The sequence below is a fragment of the Capricornis sumatraensis genome, chromosome 5, assembly GCF_032405125.1.
Source record: "Capricornis sumatraensis isolate serow.1 chromosome 5, serow.2, whole genome shotgun sequence".
Lineage (NCBI taxonomy): Eukaryota > Metazoa > Chordata > Mammalia > Artiodactyla > Bovidae > Capricornis > Capricornis sumatraensis.
Window position 1 is genome coordinate 48,491,857 of NC_091073.1, and position 15,448 is coordinate 48,507,304.

The 15,448-nt window shown below is 34.4% G+C and overlaps 1 protein-coding gene across 2 annotated transcripts in view; it reads right to left on the minus strand.

Moving 5' to 3' along the window:
* Positions 1 to 15,448, minus strand: part of PTPN12 (protein tyrosine phosphatase non-receptor type 12) — an 85,808-nt gene continuing 70,360 nt past the window's right edge. The window contains exons 12-18 of one of the 2 annotated variants that reach the window (XM_068972506.1): positions 14,814 to 14,899; positions 9,517 to 10,493; positions 5,588 to 5,665; positions 4,725 to 4,792; positions 3,792 to 3,822; positions 1,377 to 1,484; positions 1 to 841 (exon numbers count right to left, since the gene is read on the minus strand). In XM_068972506.1, the coding sequence (XP_068828607.1) occupies positions 780 to 841; positions 1,377 to 1,484; positions 3,792 to 3,822; positions 4,725 to 4,792; positions 5,588 to 5,665; positions 9,517 to 10,493; positions 14,814 to 14,899 (1,410 nt within the window). In that variant the 3' untranslated portion in view covers positions 1 to 779. Of the gene's footprint in view, positions 842 to 1,376; positions 1,485 to 3,791; positions 3,845 to 4,724; positions 4,793 to 5,587; positions 5,666 to 9,516; positions 10,494 to 14,813; positions 14,900 to 15,448 lie in introns of both variants that reach the window. The other variant, XR_011144938.1, reaches the window with a different exon arrangement.

The window sequence follows — 15,448 nt, forward strand, 5'->3', positions numbered from 1 at the left end:
TCCTGAAACATACATATAGTTTGATAGTCTTCTAATCCCAGTTGAGTTCAAATATTAAAGTAACACACACAAGCTAAGAGAATTCAATATTGTTCCAAGGCACTTACTGAATCTCCATGACTAGATGAAAACAAAGACAATTAGGATGGACAATTAGACAGTATATAATATAAAAATAACTTTTTGCTTACAATTTACAAAATGTATTATTATTACAATCTTTGATCTCTGATAACCTGTAAAGCTGGCTGCATGAATCCAGCAATTTTAAAAATCAGAAACTATTTTCTAAAACTTCAGGGCAAATAATTTACAAATAAGGTACACAAAGATTTAGACCATGCAGAAATTTCTTACATCTTCTGTTAATAATATTTTATAACTGCAACTTTATCAAATTATATACCTACTTGCCCTGTACATATACAAAATAATGCATACATGATAAAACATTAGCAAAAAAGAGTAGTCCTTAAACTCAATTTATCATAAAAAGTATTACTATATTAACATGTCTACAAGCAGCGTGTAACAGGGTTAAGAGACATTAAGGCAATAATACTTGAAGTTACAAAATAAACCAAATGTAATACTTTTCCTAAGTGTAATATAAGGCAGGTAGATGGTCCCAGCAAAAAAAAAAAAAAAGAAAAAAATCACTAAGGTAACAATCTACACTGCTGTTAGTCCCACATTTTTAAGATGGAATACTATAAATCTGGCTTTCAGTGGCACTTGAATTTTCCAGTATAATTTAAAGTGTCTTTTAGTTCCCTGAATCATGTCCATTCTGAAGGTGGATCTCTTGGTCCTTTGGGTTTTCCACAGCGATTACCAAAACCTATAATCAAAATACCACAATAGTCGGCTAGTGTTCAGAAATACTTTTATACTATTAAACCGTATCTGTAGACATCCTTCTTTTCTGGAACAAATAAATTTCCATATGGGAATTTAGCATTTAAACAAATATCTACAAACATAAACCAACTCTTAATTTCTTCTGTATAGTTGAGAAAATAACTGCTTCTTTAATAAAAATAAAATCAATTCTATAAAAATGTAAGAGAAACATTTAGAATATTTTAGTCTTTTCAACACAAAAGCAAGATTTGTTTACATATGCATTTTGTATTTTAGTTTTTAATCTCAGTATGAAACAGGATAAATTTATTTTACAATTAATTCCAAGCAACTTTGATGGTACATGTTTTATTCTTACCAAGTGTCGTTTAAAAACCTGAAGAAATCATAGCAAAAAGTCTGATAAACTTTGCCTTAAGGAAATTCTGGAGTGAGGGCAAATAACTGTTTTTCATTCTTGCCAGCATTAACTACACAATTATAGTTTAAAAATTATTTTGTAAACAAATTACCAATCTCTGTGGCTTCTGTTGGACTTTCTGATAGTTGATCTTTCTTATTACTAAAAGTAGGTGGACATTCTGTACAGGTCTCTGTATGAATACCTCGTGCTGGATGATCTAAAATGCAAACCAAAGCCATTATTAATCACAGTCATTTGTAGTGTAATATGTAAAAAATTCCCCTAATTGCTTTTAATGTGGGCAAATAGTTAAAAGAGCAGTATTCTCTTGAGCATCATAATTTTAGAGGCCCAGGCAAATGCAAGGGTAATGAACACAGGAAACCATGATAGGTGTGCTTATAGGCACCTAGACATCTGCAGCGAGTACTTCTGCTATGTGAGACTTCTCCTTAGACTCTTATTTTAACTTCAACTGAAATGCCTTTCTGTGGAAATCAATAGCAAATAAGTTCACAGTTTATTAATGGAGTTAACATTTGCACCTAAAAAAGTAGTAATTCTTTTAAGGTTTAGCATTGCTTACACTGTAGTTTACTTATTTAACTGCCAGTGTGTAAGACTAGTAACAAAAGCAATCAACTACTGTGACTCATTCTTTCACCACTCACCACCCCCATCACATTCCCTATACCCCTGTAAGGAACTTTTCTGGAAACTTGGAATACAAGTCAAATGACAGACTATCCTTGTCATCAGGTACTCATAGTCTAGAAAGAAGCTGACAAACTTTTTCTATATATGGCTAGACAATAAATATTTTAGGCTTGGCAAGCCGCATATGGTCTCTGTCCCATATTCTTCATTGATTTTTGTTTTTATTCTAAAGTTAATTTTGGTTTAAAAAACAATAAAATTTATTTTTTAATTTTACTGGAGTATAGTTGATTTACAGTGTTGCGTTTCTTTGTTTTTATGTTTAAACAACTCTTTAAAAATGTAAAAACCATTTATTCAGCTCAAGGGCAGAATAAGAAAACAAGCCAAGAGCAGAATTAGGCCTATGGGATATAGTTTGCCAACCCTTGGTATAGTAGGAGAAACAGACAAGAACATTAATTATTACAGCAGTGTGGTATGTATAGGGACAGAGAAGAGAGGCATGTAGATGAAACTAGTGGTGGTGATATATTCATGGTTGCCTTCCATGAGGAAATGATGATTTAGATTAAAAGCCTCAACTTTCTGAATGAAGTAAAAGGTTAGATGAAGTAAGAGTTAGTGGGATTCATGATTTTAGAAAAAAATAAATGCTGAGGGCTCAACTGTGGATCAATCCCAGAATTGTATGCTCAATCTATAAAACTGAACAATGTTCCCCAGCAGTATTGAGTAATCTTGAGGGATAAAAAAAGATGGCATGGGAATCAGGGACAAGAAAGTTAAGGATAATTATATGTGTGATTAAAGTGATGGATGATAGTATCTAGACTGAATAGAGGAGAAAAAGAAACCAAAAGGAGTTAACAGATACAAAGAAAATGAAAGACCCAGGGATCTAGCAGTAGTAGTATAATACAGATAATAATAACAGCACTGCTACCATTTCAATGCTGACCATGTGCTGGGCACTGTGTATATATGATTTAATTTAAACCTTCATGACAATCATAACCTACTCTACAGTAGGTTACTATTATTATCTGCATTTCACAGAGAAGAAAATTGAGGCCTAGGAAGATTAGGTCACTTCCCAAAACCACATCATAAGTAAAATGGCAAAAATAAGATTCCAGTCTCGGTAGGCTTGACCCTAAAACTTCTGCTCTTTTTCCTTATATGTTGCCTCAGAAAAGTAAATAGAGAGTAATAAAGAGTTTATGTGATGGAATGAGCCCCATTAGGCATAGATTCAGAGTGACACCAGCTGAGGCAGAAGAGAGGTTAGGGCAGGGATGATAGATAAATTGAGGGAATTGTACAGGCTAGGATGTTTGGTGAGCCGCTCACATGGTTACTCCTTTAAAGGAATGAACAGTAACTTGACCTATTTTACTATGATAGTAAAAATTATGCAGTGGAAAATGGCCTTCACAAATGTGAAAGTCCTAAAAAGAAAATTTCCGACACAACCCTATTCAATCATCTAGGTTAATTTTGGGCATTTATTCAAATCACTGGCACATCTAGATTCTAGGTGTTTTTATAAATAAGAGAAATAAAATATAAGAAAATATCCTAAAAATGATTTCCTTCCTATCAGCCATTAATGACTGATAATAAATGCTGTTATGCTCCTGACCCATAATAATACCTGGTATAATAATAAATTTAAAAGAATTACACTACATAACTCAGGTTTCAGTAGTCATCCTATATATTTTTTCACATGGAGAAATAACCAAATAATAACAACAAAAACACCAAAAACAAAACAAATAACCAAACGTGTACACCATGAGACATGCTATTTTATGTAACTTAATCTATATAATTTATAGCAGAAAAGAACAATACAACTTACCACATGTTTCACTTCCAGAGGTTATCAAGCCCTATAAGGAAGACATTCAGAAACTATTATAGTATATTCCTTTCATGCACAAAGTATAGAAAATGTGGTGTTATGAGTATATATCCCAATAAGTCAAGATCTATCTTTGACTCTCAGTGTCAAAGGAAAAGAAAACAATGGTGTTTTCAATTAAGAGTTTAAACAGTTTAATGTGTTTTTATATTGGGAATAAAAAGACAGGGAAATTCATTTTTCCTTCTGGATGAAAACTGAACTTGCAGCATTTACTGATGAGATAATATGCATACAAGTGCATTTTGCCAAGCCTCTACAGTATTCATCAAATTATATTACTGACTGTAACACATATCTTTATTATTATGTTACCAATACTTTATGCACCAGTTAAAGTATATCACAATGTTTTTTTTAACCAATTTTAAGATAAACTCCAATTTTGGAGATATTCAAATATAAGGAAAAAATGCAAAATATTAATGTTGATAAAAATAGCATTCCCATTACTAAAATATTGAGCTACCAAAACATTTCCGAATGTGAAAGGAAACCTCACATAACCAGAAGAAACAAAGGGAGAGACTATATACCTGATTTTATAATAGAAAGAACAAAATCTAGGATGTACGATAACTCCTGTTTCATTCATACCTCCAAAATGGTTTGAAACAAGGCAAAATTTACAAATTTCAAAAGCAGCTTGGAAAATAATACTCTGAAGTAATGGTCATGTTCTTTAAAAAATTTTTTGATCTGACATTTTATATAGGCTTTTTATCTGAAATCATAGCATAAGATACAATTATCAAAAATTATATTTAATAGTCTTAAGGCAACAGTTATTATAATAAACAACTGTTAACATCAATTAATAAAAGAACAAAAATACTGAGCTATAGCTGTTCTAATCCCCAAAAGACTCACTTCAGGTATTTTTTGTTCAGACTGTTCCTGATTTTGAAGTTCACTCCACTCAGCTCTTACAGATGTATCTGAGAAAACCAAAATCTTGCAATTAAAATTAACATCTTTAATCCTTGAAATTTCTTGCATTCAGGTAATATTTTAAAACAGATACTACAGATATTTAGAAATTATCACTTCCACTAAATTTTTTCCCAGTTATTCCTTCAATTTTTTCTTCCTTGAAATTTAAAAATTCCATTATCAGAGCGTAATCTACAGGTATGACAGATTTATTTATTTAGTATCAGTGAAGTTTACAGCTTCACTATTTTAAAATTCTTAAAATCAGTTAAAGTTAATAAAATATTGGTAAAATGCAAAGGATAAGACTGGAAGTGAGCACCTCCACTGAGCACAGACATTGTAAATATAGTAAAGTTGTTTCTGTAACTGTTTTTCAGGATGAGAAGGAGAAATATGTATGTGATCACTTTCTCCCACTTTTCACTGATATTCTTGTGGACTCAAGTGTCACTCAACATCACCTGAGTGACACTGCCAACAACAGAATTTAAATGTATGTCTTTTCATCTAAGTGCTATTTTTAATGAATGAAAAGACAAATTATATACTGTTATAATTACATTTAACTGAATTATAGTATTTGACATAAATGCAGCCATTTTATTACCAGTCTTAGCAAATAAAAACACCATTTTAAGGTATTTTTCATACAAAGTATTAAAAACATTTATCAGTATAAATTCAAACCTGTTTTTTAATTTAATTGTGCAGCTCAAGAACAACAGATTATAATTAGCCATGTTTTTCAGGGCTTATTATTAGAGTATAAAATACATAAAATCAGAAGATACACTCACTGTGTTCATTTGCTAGTACAAATGATTCAGGAGTTCTTTCAGGTAGGGGAGGAGGCGAATCTTCACTAACATCAACATCTATATTAAATACATAAAATTTACACAAATTATGAACTTGTTAGAAATGTTAACTCATTTAAAAATGAACTTGTTATCTAAACAAAATGAGAGCTTTTTTGACATTCTTAAAGATCACTGTCACAAGTATCTAAGAGAACCAGTCTTTAAAAGTGCAAAAAATAAACAAGATATCCTTATCACTAGACTCATTATCAAAAAGAATGAGGAAGCTTACTGAGCAAAACCCTCCATCATTGTTCCACAGAGGAAATGTCAATGATTCTCCTGACACCCTCTAGGCATCAACCACACTGTCCTGAGTTTGAAGGCATCTCCAACACAGAAGCCAGCAAGCAAGTGCCTTTTCTACTGGGCCTGCTGATGATCCTTTTCAGTCCACAAAGGGAAGCTTTGTCATTTGAACTCAGTGTTTCCCAAACTATAATCAACTGCTTAACTCCTTTTATGAGTTTTTCCATACTGTGGACCATATAAATATATTTAAATCCCACTCATTTTCAACTTAATAATGTACTTCAGTCATGTTTTAAATAAATATTCATGACTAAAATAGATTGATAATGCTAGTTATTTTTCTAATACACAAAATATAACCATTATAAATTTTAGGGCAAGAGAGGGGACTTATGTATACCTATGGCTGATCTATGTTGATGTATGGTAGAAACTAACATAATACTGATAAACAATTATCCTCCAATTAAAAATAATTTTTAAAAAGGGTCCAGTAAAATGATTCACATGGAAAAAAAGTTTTTGCAATGTTTATTTATTTAGTGCCTAGAATCTTGTGAACAGTGCATATGACCATACTTTGAAGATACATTTCTGTGTGCCCCAACCCTTAAAAATATTAACAACTGTGCTTGATACTTTGCTGTTTCACATTTGATAGGACATGCATTAAAAAGAGAGTGAAAAATCAAGAAAAGCCTTTTCAATTTTCAACATGCATGAGGCCAGGTATGATTACTCTGGTCCCTCCTACATTTATTTAACTGAAGCCAAAGAAAATACGGCCCCCTGGATTCTCCTGAGTAAAGTTCCAGTCCAGTATATATATATACTGTAACTCTTGCATATAAAGTTAAAGCAAGTAAAAGAATTATCCACCTTGCCTGGCAGTAACAGTCTGGAGTATTAATCCTATTTCCCCTTGCCCCTTTGTTACTAACAGCTCACAGTGAAGAGAGAGGTACTGGAAGGAAGGAATGCACAATCTTGGCATTGTGGTGTCATTTCATAATTAAGTGAACAAATCAGGAAGTAGTCTGGTTGTTTACATCAAGTATCAAGTATCTTTTGGAAACTCTATACCTCTTCTGTTGTAACAGCCCTCATTTTTAAGACTTTATTTTCTAACTGTATACTTGGCTTCTCAATTGCATGTTTCTCCCTGGATCTTTGAATTGTCTTTTCTGTGTAATAAAATTCTGTTTCAGATGTTAGCTAACCAGAGATGTACATTTTCATAGGCTTTTGTAAATAATAGCACTTTATGGGAGCCTAGTGTAGCCATGTTTGAGAAATCTTTCAGGAGGCCTGAGTCAATATTAAAATCAGAATTCACAGCCAGGAATTTGTTTTCAGGCAATAACTTATGCAAAAGGTTGTTTCAGGCATCATAATTATTCTATAACAAATTTTAAAACAAGCAAACAATAATCTAATCCTGGTACCAATGGTTCATCTACACGGTAAAGAATGAATAACATTAAAATTTAGGACTGCTTGAGGGACTTCCCCGGCAGTCCAGTGGTTAAGAATCCACACTTCCACTGTAGGATATAGAAGTTCGAGTCCTGGTCAGGGAACTAAGATCCCAGTACAGTGTGATCAAAACAAACAAAAAGAAAAGAAATGCCTGTAGTTATGTTGCAACACAGAATGTTCTACAGGAAAATCTTTAATGCCAAAGTCATTTAAGCATAGTTTTGGTCACACTGCACTGCCTGATACACTAAAACAAACAAACAAACAAAAAAGACAATTTCTTGTCTATGTATTTTCTTGTGTAGCTATAACCTAGCAGTTATTTTTCAAATCCTGAAGTTGAGAGAAAAAATATTAACAATTTTAAATTGTGCCAAACTGTTATAATATTATGGCAACCAGTATCTTTGAAAGATCCCTCAAATGCAGAAGAATCAAGAACTAGCTTAATTCTTAGTAAATTTAAGAAACTAGCTTAGACTCTCATCTATTCTATCAGATACAGCCCCCAAATAAAGAAAATGATAAAGAATGTTTAAGATGAGGAAAACAGGAACCACAGTATGGGTGAACTTATCAGGTCAGAATTAGAAAAAGTCATCTTTCATGTTCACAGTACTAATTTTGCCCGCACATAATAAATAGCAGTCTGTGTGTCACTACCAAAGTTCATGGACAAGTAAAAGACCATTGATAATCTATCAGTAAATAGCTTTTGTGTTTATATATTTGCTCTCAACTTTATGGTCTGTTTAAGATAGCAATCATGGTAATTTTTATCAGATTAAAGAGGAGTTTCAAGACCCAATAATACATCGTGGAACTTAGGGCATATGTTATCTTGAGATGCATAGATTGCTTAAAGAGTCATTAATTCAACAACAGTAGCACTGATGACTAGATATGGAAATATCCCATTTTTTTACTGACTGAATTAAACTTCCCAGGCTTCCCTGGTGGCTCAGAGGTTAAAGCGTCTGCCTGCAACGCGGGAGACCTGGGTTCGATCCCTGAATTGGCAAAATCCCCTGGAGAAGAAAATGGTGACCCACTGCAGTATTCTTGCCTGGAGAATCCCATGGACGGAGGAGCCTGGTAGGCTACAGTCCACTGGGTCGCAAAGAGTTGGACACGACTGAGTGACTTCACTTTCACCTTTCACTTTCATTCTGTTAAGCAGTTGCAATATTGTTCCTTGGTTAAACTGATTGTTTAAAGGAGCCTTTACGAAGAACAATTTTAAAAAGGTATGTTGTAGTTAAAAGATCATAAAAGATAATGAAATAGATATCTGTTATGTTTTTGTTGTTTAGTTATAAGTCATATCCAACTCTTTGAGGACTGTAGCCCACTCCTCTGTCGATAGAATCTTCCAGGCAAGAATACTGGAGTGGGTTTCTTTCTCCTGAGGATCTTCCCAACCTGGGGATAGAACCCTCATTTCCTGCACCGGTAGGCTGATTCTTTACCACTGAGGCAACTGGGAATCCCTTACTCTCTGTAACATACATGGGTGAAATAAAATAGCCAGTATGTCAGTGTCACTTTAAGTAATTCTACCTTCTCTAAATCATTTCCAATTATTCAGTCATAGAAACTTTGACCCATTTATACTAAGAATTGTAAGATATAAGAAGAGAAAGTTTTCAGTTACAACAACTGAAATATTTTGGAAACACAAAGTCTGGTAAATGCAATGTGATCAAACTAAGGTAAAAATAAAATAAAACTAAGGTAAGAAAAACTGTTGTTTACAGTTCAGTTGTTAAGTCATGTTTGACTCTTTTGTGACCCCATGGACTGTAGCCCACCAGGGTCCTCTGTCCATGGGATTTCCCAGGCAAGAATACTAGAGTTGGTTGCTATTTCCTTCTCCAAGAGATCTTCCTGACCCAAGGATTGAACCTATGTCTCCTGAACTGACAGGCCGATTCTTTACCACTGAGCCACCAGGAAAGCCAATGGTAGAGGCTTACTTAAAAAAAAAATTAGCATAAAAAATAACTGAATTTTGCTGTATGTTCCAGAGTAATATGTGGAATAAAACATAATGAATTAATATAACAGAACTGCTTAGAACAGTGACTGACTGGCACAGAGTAAAAATTTTTAAGTGTAGATACTATTATTATTACCTTTTTCAGCACCTGAATGTATTGTTCCTGCTATATCATGTCTAGCAATGGACATTGGTAATACTTTCCTTGTAGAAATGCTACTAGTGGCAGCAGAAACAGTGGCACTTGCTGTTGAAATACTGGTTTTATTCTTGGTCACAGTACCATCAGAGTTCCTTTCATCTGAGTCAGAGTCATCAGAGTGAAGAGGATTAGTAAAACTCAGGGGTGCTCTGAATAGAGGGGAACTGTCATGATGATCTGCAGGATCATGGGTTTCAGCTTGTATTGTGGGGCTTGGTGTTGAACTCACAGTTTTCATTGTTTGACAGTGGATATCTGAGGATTTGCCTTCAGATGAATCAGGCATGGGTAGAGTGTTCTCAGGTCCATGAAATGACCACGTTAAATGTCCTTTTCCATCAAGAGGTAAGTGGTCTGGCCTTGGAGGTGTGTCTGAAATCTTCTGTGATGCTTCTGGTAGAATAATCGGATCTTTATTTGACTGTGTTGCATTGCAGTCCACACAAGAATTCTGGGAAATATCATCAACTTTTAGATCTCTTGAACTCAATTCCTGTGACTTAGAGATTTTATCAACTGTACACGGTGAAGCCGAAGCTGCTTTAATTTTAATTGCGTGTCCCCTATTTAAGAGTGTGTTCCCATCAAAACTTCTTGGTCCTTCTTGAAGAGGAACCTTCTTAATCTCAAAACTTAAATTTCGCTCCAATTTTTTATCTATCTGTTCAATAGTTGATTCATTTTTCCCTGTAAGTTCTGTTGCTTTATTATAGTTTCTGTTGAGGTCTGTTGAAGGTTGTTCTGATGAAACCATGTGCAACACTGGCTTTGGATGGTATCTGTCATTGTCCTGCCACACAGTAGTGACTGTTGGAAAAGCTGAAGGGGGAGAAGGTGTCAAGATGGGGGGCACTGGGTGAGGTTCTGGAGGCTGCAGTATTTCTTCCTTAGCATCCCCTTCTACAAGGCAACTGGAAAACATGAAAAAAGGGTAGTATAAGAATGTTCATCCTTTTAAAAAATAAGTTGATAGGTAAGTTATGTAGCTAAGCCTCTTATGTTAAAAGTCAACAAATAAAGTCTGTGGTTATGAATTAAAAATTAGAACTTGCCCAACTAAGAAAATCAAATAGTTAACAAGGTAGTAATATGAACATTATTTCAAGAAGTCAAATAATATTAAGAATTTTAATAAAAAATCAGCGGTTCCCTCCCAGCCCTCCAGTTACCCTGAAACATCAAGTTTCAACTTTTTTTTTTCAATTAAAAAAAATTTATGTAATTGAAGGATAACCACTTTACAATATTGTGTTGGTTTCTGCCATACATCAACATGAATCACCCATAGGTATACATAAGTCCCCTCCCTCTTGAATTTCCTTCCCACCTCTCACTCCATGCCACCCCTCTAGGTTGTCACAGAGCCCCAGTTTGAGTTCCCTGAGTCATACAGCAAATTCCCACTGGCTATCCACTTTACATACGGTAGTATATTACATGCTATTCTCTCCATTTCTCCCTCCCTAAAGTTTCAACTTTTTAAAAACTGCTGTTTCTAAGAATGGCATCCATATTTCAAAATATTATAAAATGCACAAACTTATTCTGGATCTTTCTATTTCACACATACTTTACTGTCTTCCAGCTACGTAAATGTCTTCTCCATCTCCCTAAGATTACTAATGTTTGGCTAGTTCAGTCTTATGACTAAAGCTATCATTCATAGCAATGATAGCATCATTTCCTATTTTTTCTTACATAACTCTTGTTTTTCCCTAATAATTGCCTTGGGTTTCCTATGTATTATCAGTAATTCAGTCCTTCAATTTCTCCTGCAGATTTGAACACCTCCTCTCAACTGGTCAATAACCACCAAGAGAGGCCAATAACTGGCCACATAACCATCAATACCACAGACATCCATCATAGAAACCTTGATCTTCCCACTTCAGTTTGGACCACTGGCCCCTGAGGCCACCACAGAGCAGACAATCCTGCTTCCCAGATCCCACCTTCCTTTTTCTAGGTACACACACTTGATTTAGTGGGTTATACCCTCCAATTGCTTCTTAAAACCTATAAAAAGGAAACAAATTTCCCGAGGCCTACATAATTATTATATCTTCACGGTTACTGACTTTTGGAAAAGGAATGTAATTCTAGACTAGATATAACTTTCCTTCAGAATTTTATATCAGAATTATGATTCCTGTTTCTTTGAATGTGAGCTGTTTTTTCTCCCTCTTGGAGCGTTCAGGTTCTCACTCTTTTTTCTAAAAAAAAAAAAAAAACCTTTGATGTTCTATAATCTCATGCATGCTGAATTGCTCAGCTGTGTCTGACTCTGCAATCCAATGGACTGCAGCCCCCCAGGCTCCTCTATCCATGGGGATTCCCCAGGCAAGAATACTGGAGTGGGTTGCCATGCCCTCCTCCAGGGGATCTTCCCTACTCAGGCATCAAACCCAGGTCTCCTGCACTGCAGGTGGATTCTTTACCATCTGAGCCACCAGGAAGCCCACAATCTCACGGTGTTAACTTTTTTAAATCCATTGTATTACAGTTTTTACTCCATTATATTGAGAACTTTCTATACAAACATTTATGTTAATACTAGGGACTTACTTCTTTGCTAATTTATTCCCTTCCAGTCTCCTTCCAGACTATGGCTAGGTTTAGTTATTGTTACTACTATTACTATGTGACATACTCCCTAGTTTGATTTTCTAATATCTTTTCTCCACATTTTCTCTTTCTGTTCATTTTCTTGGGAAATTTCCTTATCTTTGAGCCTTCCTTAATTAAATAAATTTTAAAAACTTATGCTATTATTTTTAGTTTCCAGGAGTATCTTCTTTATTATGATCCGGCTCGCTGGTTCTTATCTCATGGTTGTAGTATTAAGCACTGAGAAAACAGACAGGCCCCTCCCCTCATTGTGTGTTGTCTCTATTTCATCCATGTCCCCTTTTCCCCTGCTTATTTGTATATGTCTTTCATGTTAGAATCTTTTATCAAATGTCTGATAATTCCTGGCTCTGTTCATTTTAAATCTACAATTTAAATATTTATAAACCAGAATCATGTGACCGACTAATACAACAAACAAGCCTTCTTCTCCAATAACTCCAATATAATCTACAGAACAGATTAACTTGCTTACTGCAGCCATACTAAAAAAACAAAGTATACTTTTTTTTTTTAAATAAGTCTTATGCTATTTGAATTTTATTTTCAGTTAGCAAAGTATTCTTTGTGGAACACAATGAAATTCTGCCAGTTTACTCTGCTGCTGCTGCTGCTGCTAAGTCGCTTCAGTCATTGTCCAACTCTGTGCGACCCCATAGACTGCAGCCCACCAGGCTCCCCTGTCCCTGGGATTCTCCAGGCAAGAACACTGGAGTGGGTTGCCATTTCCTTCTCCAAAGCATAAAAGTGAAAAGTGAAAGTGAAGTCACTCAGTTGTGTCCAACTCTTAGCAACCCCATGGACTGCAGCCTACCAGGCTCTTCCGCCCATGGGATTTTCCAGGCAAGAGTACTGGAGTGGGGTGCCACTGCCTTCTCCGAATTTACTCTACTGCATGAATAAGAAAGAAGATGACCTAAGTGTGTTATACAAAATCACACACACACAAAAATTTGAGTATATGTCCCCCAATAAAACTCTGATGTAAGCTGAATGAACATTTCTGTTAACACTCATTTAGTACTTTTAAAAATTACCTTTTTGTTTGTTGAAGAAAAACAGGAGTCAAAGTTTTAAAAAAGGTATATAAGAAGGGTTTAAAATTCAGAACACTACTCATTCTCCTTCAGAATTAGGAAGAGGCTACCACTATTTGTTGTTGGAGACAGATGACCATATAAATCACAAATATCAGTGTACACTTTGGGGACCTCAACCTTGGCTCAATCTCAAAATCCAAATGAAAAGATTTTAGTGTAGCAAAACAGTGTTTCTTAATTTCCTTTAAGGTCATTATAGTGTCTTTAAGACTCTAAAGAACTGATACGGGAGACAAAAAAGTTAGAGAACTGGCAATCTCTATAGGTTCAAACTGGCTACCTTCCACAGCAAATACGAAAATGAAAATCAAACAAGAACTGCTGAGAAGTGCTAGTGGGCAGTTGACACCCTGAGCATTTAAACACTGACACCTAAAACCATCTGTATAGGCTTCCTGATCTTCCTTATAGAAGGATGCAAAAGAATTTTAGAGACTATAATATAAAATAACTATTATATCTTTTCTTACTTATTATAAGCTTTTACTTTTGTAAAGAAGGATCTCATAAAGTACAGTAACTCAATGCCAAGACACAATCATAGTTGCCTCACCCAACTTTAGTCAACTACTATCAAAGTTTTAAGGGGAAAAAAATTGGTGACTCCTATACAAAGAAGTTCTTTGAGGAAGGTCAAGCTGTTTGGGCAGATCTATGCTCAGGATAAGACATAGTAAAGTCATCCCAACAGTATTATTACAAATCTGCCACTGTGCCTCCTTTTAATTCAGTAACTCAATCTTAACTCCACATTGTAAAGAGAAAACTAACATCTGGTGAAAACCAAGTATGTTCCATGTCCTATATGTAGCATTTTTATATACTTCATTTCATTTACTCCTCAGGAAAATACTTAAAAAGAAACCAATGAACCAACCAAACAAACACAAAACAAAAAATCAAATAAATTAAATGACTTACAACTTCAAAGCTTGTAAGCAGCTGAAAAGGATTTGAAACAAAATCGTTTTGACTACATATATTCTTTCCAAACTACCATCTACCTGACCTAGCACTAACCTGAAAGAAACGGGAGAGAAAAAGGGTAACAGGAATATATATTTTTATCTATTATAAATAAGCACTTAGTATGAAAGTAAGATAATCTAGTGATAAATTAACTCATCTTTGCTAATATTATTTAACCTCTTCATATAACTTCAACATGCAAATAATTTGAGAGTCTTAATACTTGTTATTAGAAAACTGAAATAAATCTTTAGCTAAAATTTTAGTTGCACCATATCAAAAGATGAGCTATAATCAATTCATGATTATGTTCACTGTTCTGGTATACTACTGAAAATTTATCTAAATTGAAAATAATTTTTTATAGTATACATTAAAAGATCAGCTGCCATACATATGCTACATTCTAAACAAAAGAATGATAAGAGAAGTTATTTTAAAAAATAACTTAGTAATATTCAGATTTTTGTTGTTGTTTTAGTAACAGTAAGTAAAAGGTAAGTATCCTTTCAAACAAAACGTGACATACAATACCTGCGGGTCCTTGGTGGTTTTGGAGGGGGAGAATCTTGTTTGTCATGATCTATGGAGCTGATCATATTTTCAGTGTTAACTTCATTCTGCCAAGAGGAAAAAAAGCTTCATTAAGGTTAAGGGAAAAATAATTTTCCTTCCTCATGTTTCAAATAAACGTTTTTACTGGGCTTTTGAATTTTTAAAACACTGTTAATTTTGCTAAATAATAAAATAGGTATTATATCTTCTATATTTAAGAATGAAAAGCCAGATTCAATGAGAAAAATATTTTTTAAAAAGTCCATCTCCAGTTACTAAAAAAGTCAATCGTTTACAGCAGCATTTCAACATACTTCAAATGCTCCTGCAGAGAAACAGATGTTTCAAGAAAATGAAGATCAAAGATCTTTTCTTTAAGGCATCACTACCACTAGATTTGTAACATGCAGATGTTGGGGGAGGGGGAACCACAAAGTAAGTCTTTTGTCCTAAACTTCTTGGAGACATATATTGCTACCTACTATTTTTAAACAGGTCCCGAAACGAACTTTAATCATTCATTGCTCCACCATCCTTCTGTCAACATAGAATGCCTACTCCACTAGGGTACACAACCCCTATATCACTGCCTAACCAAATGGACCCAAAAAAGG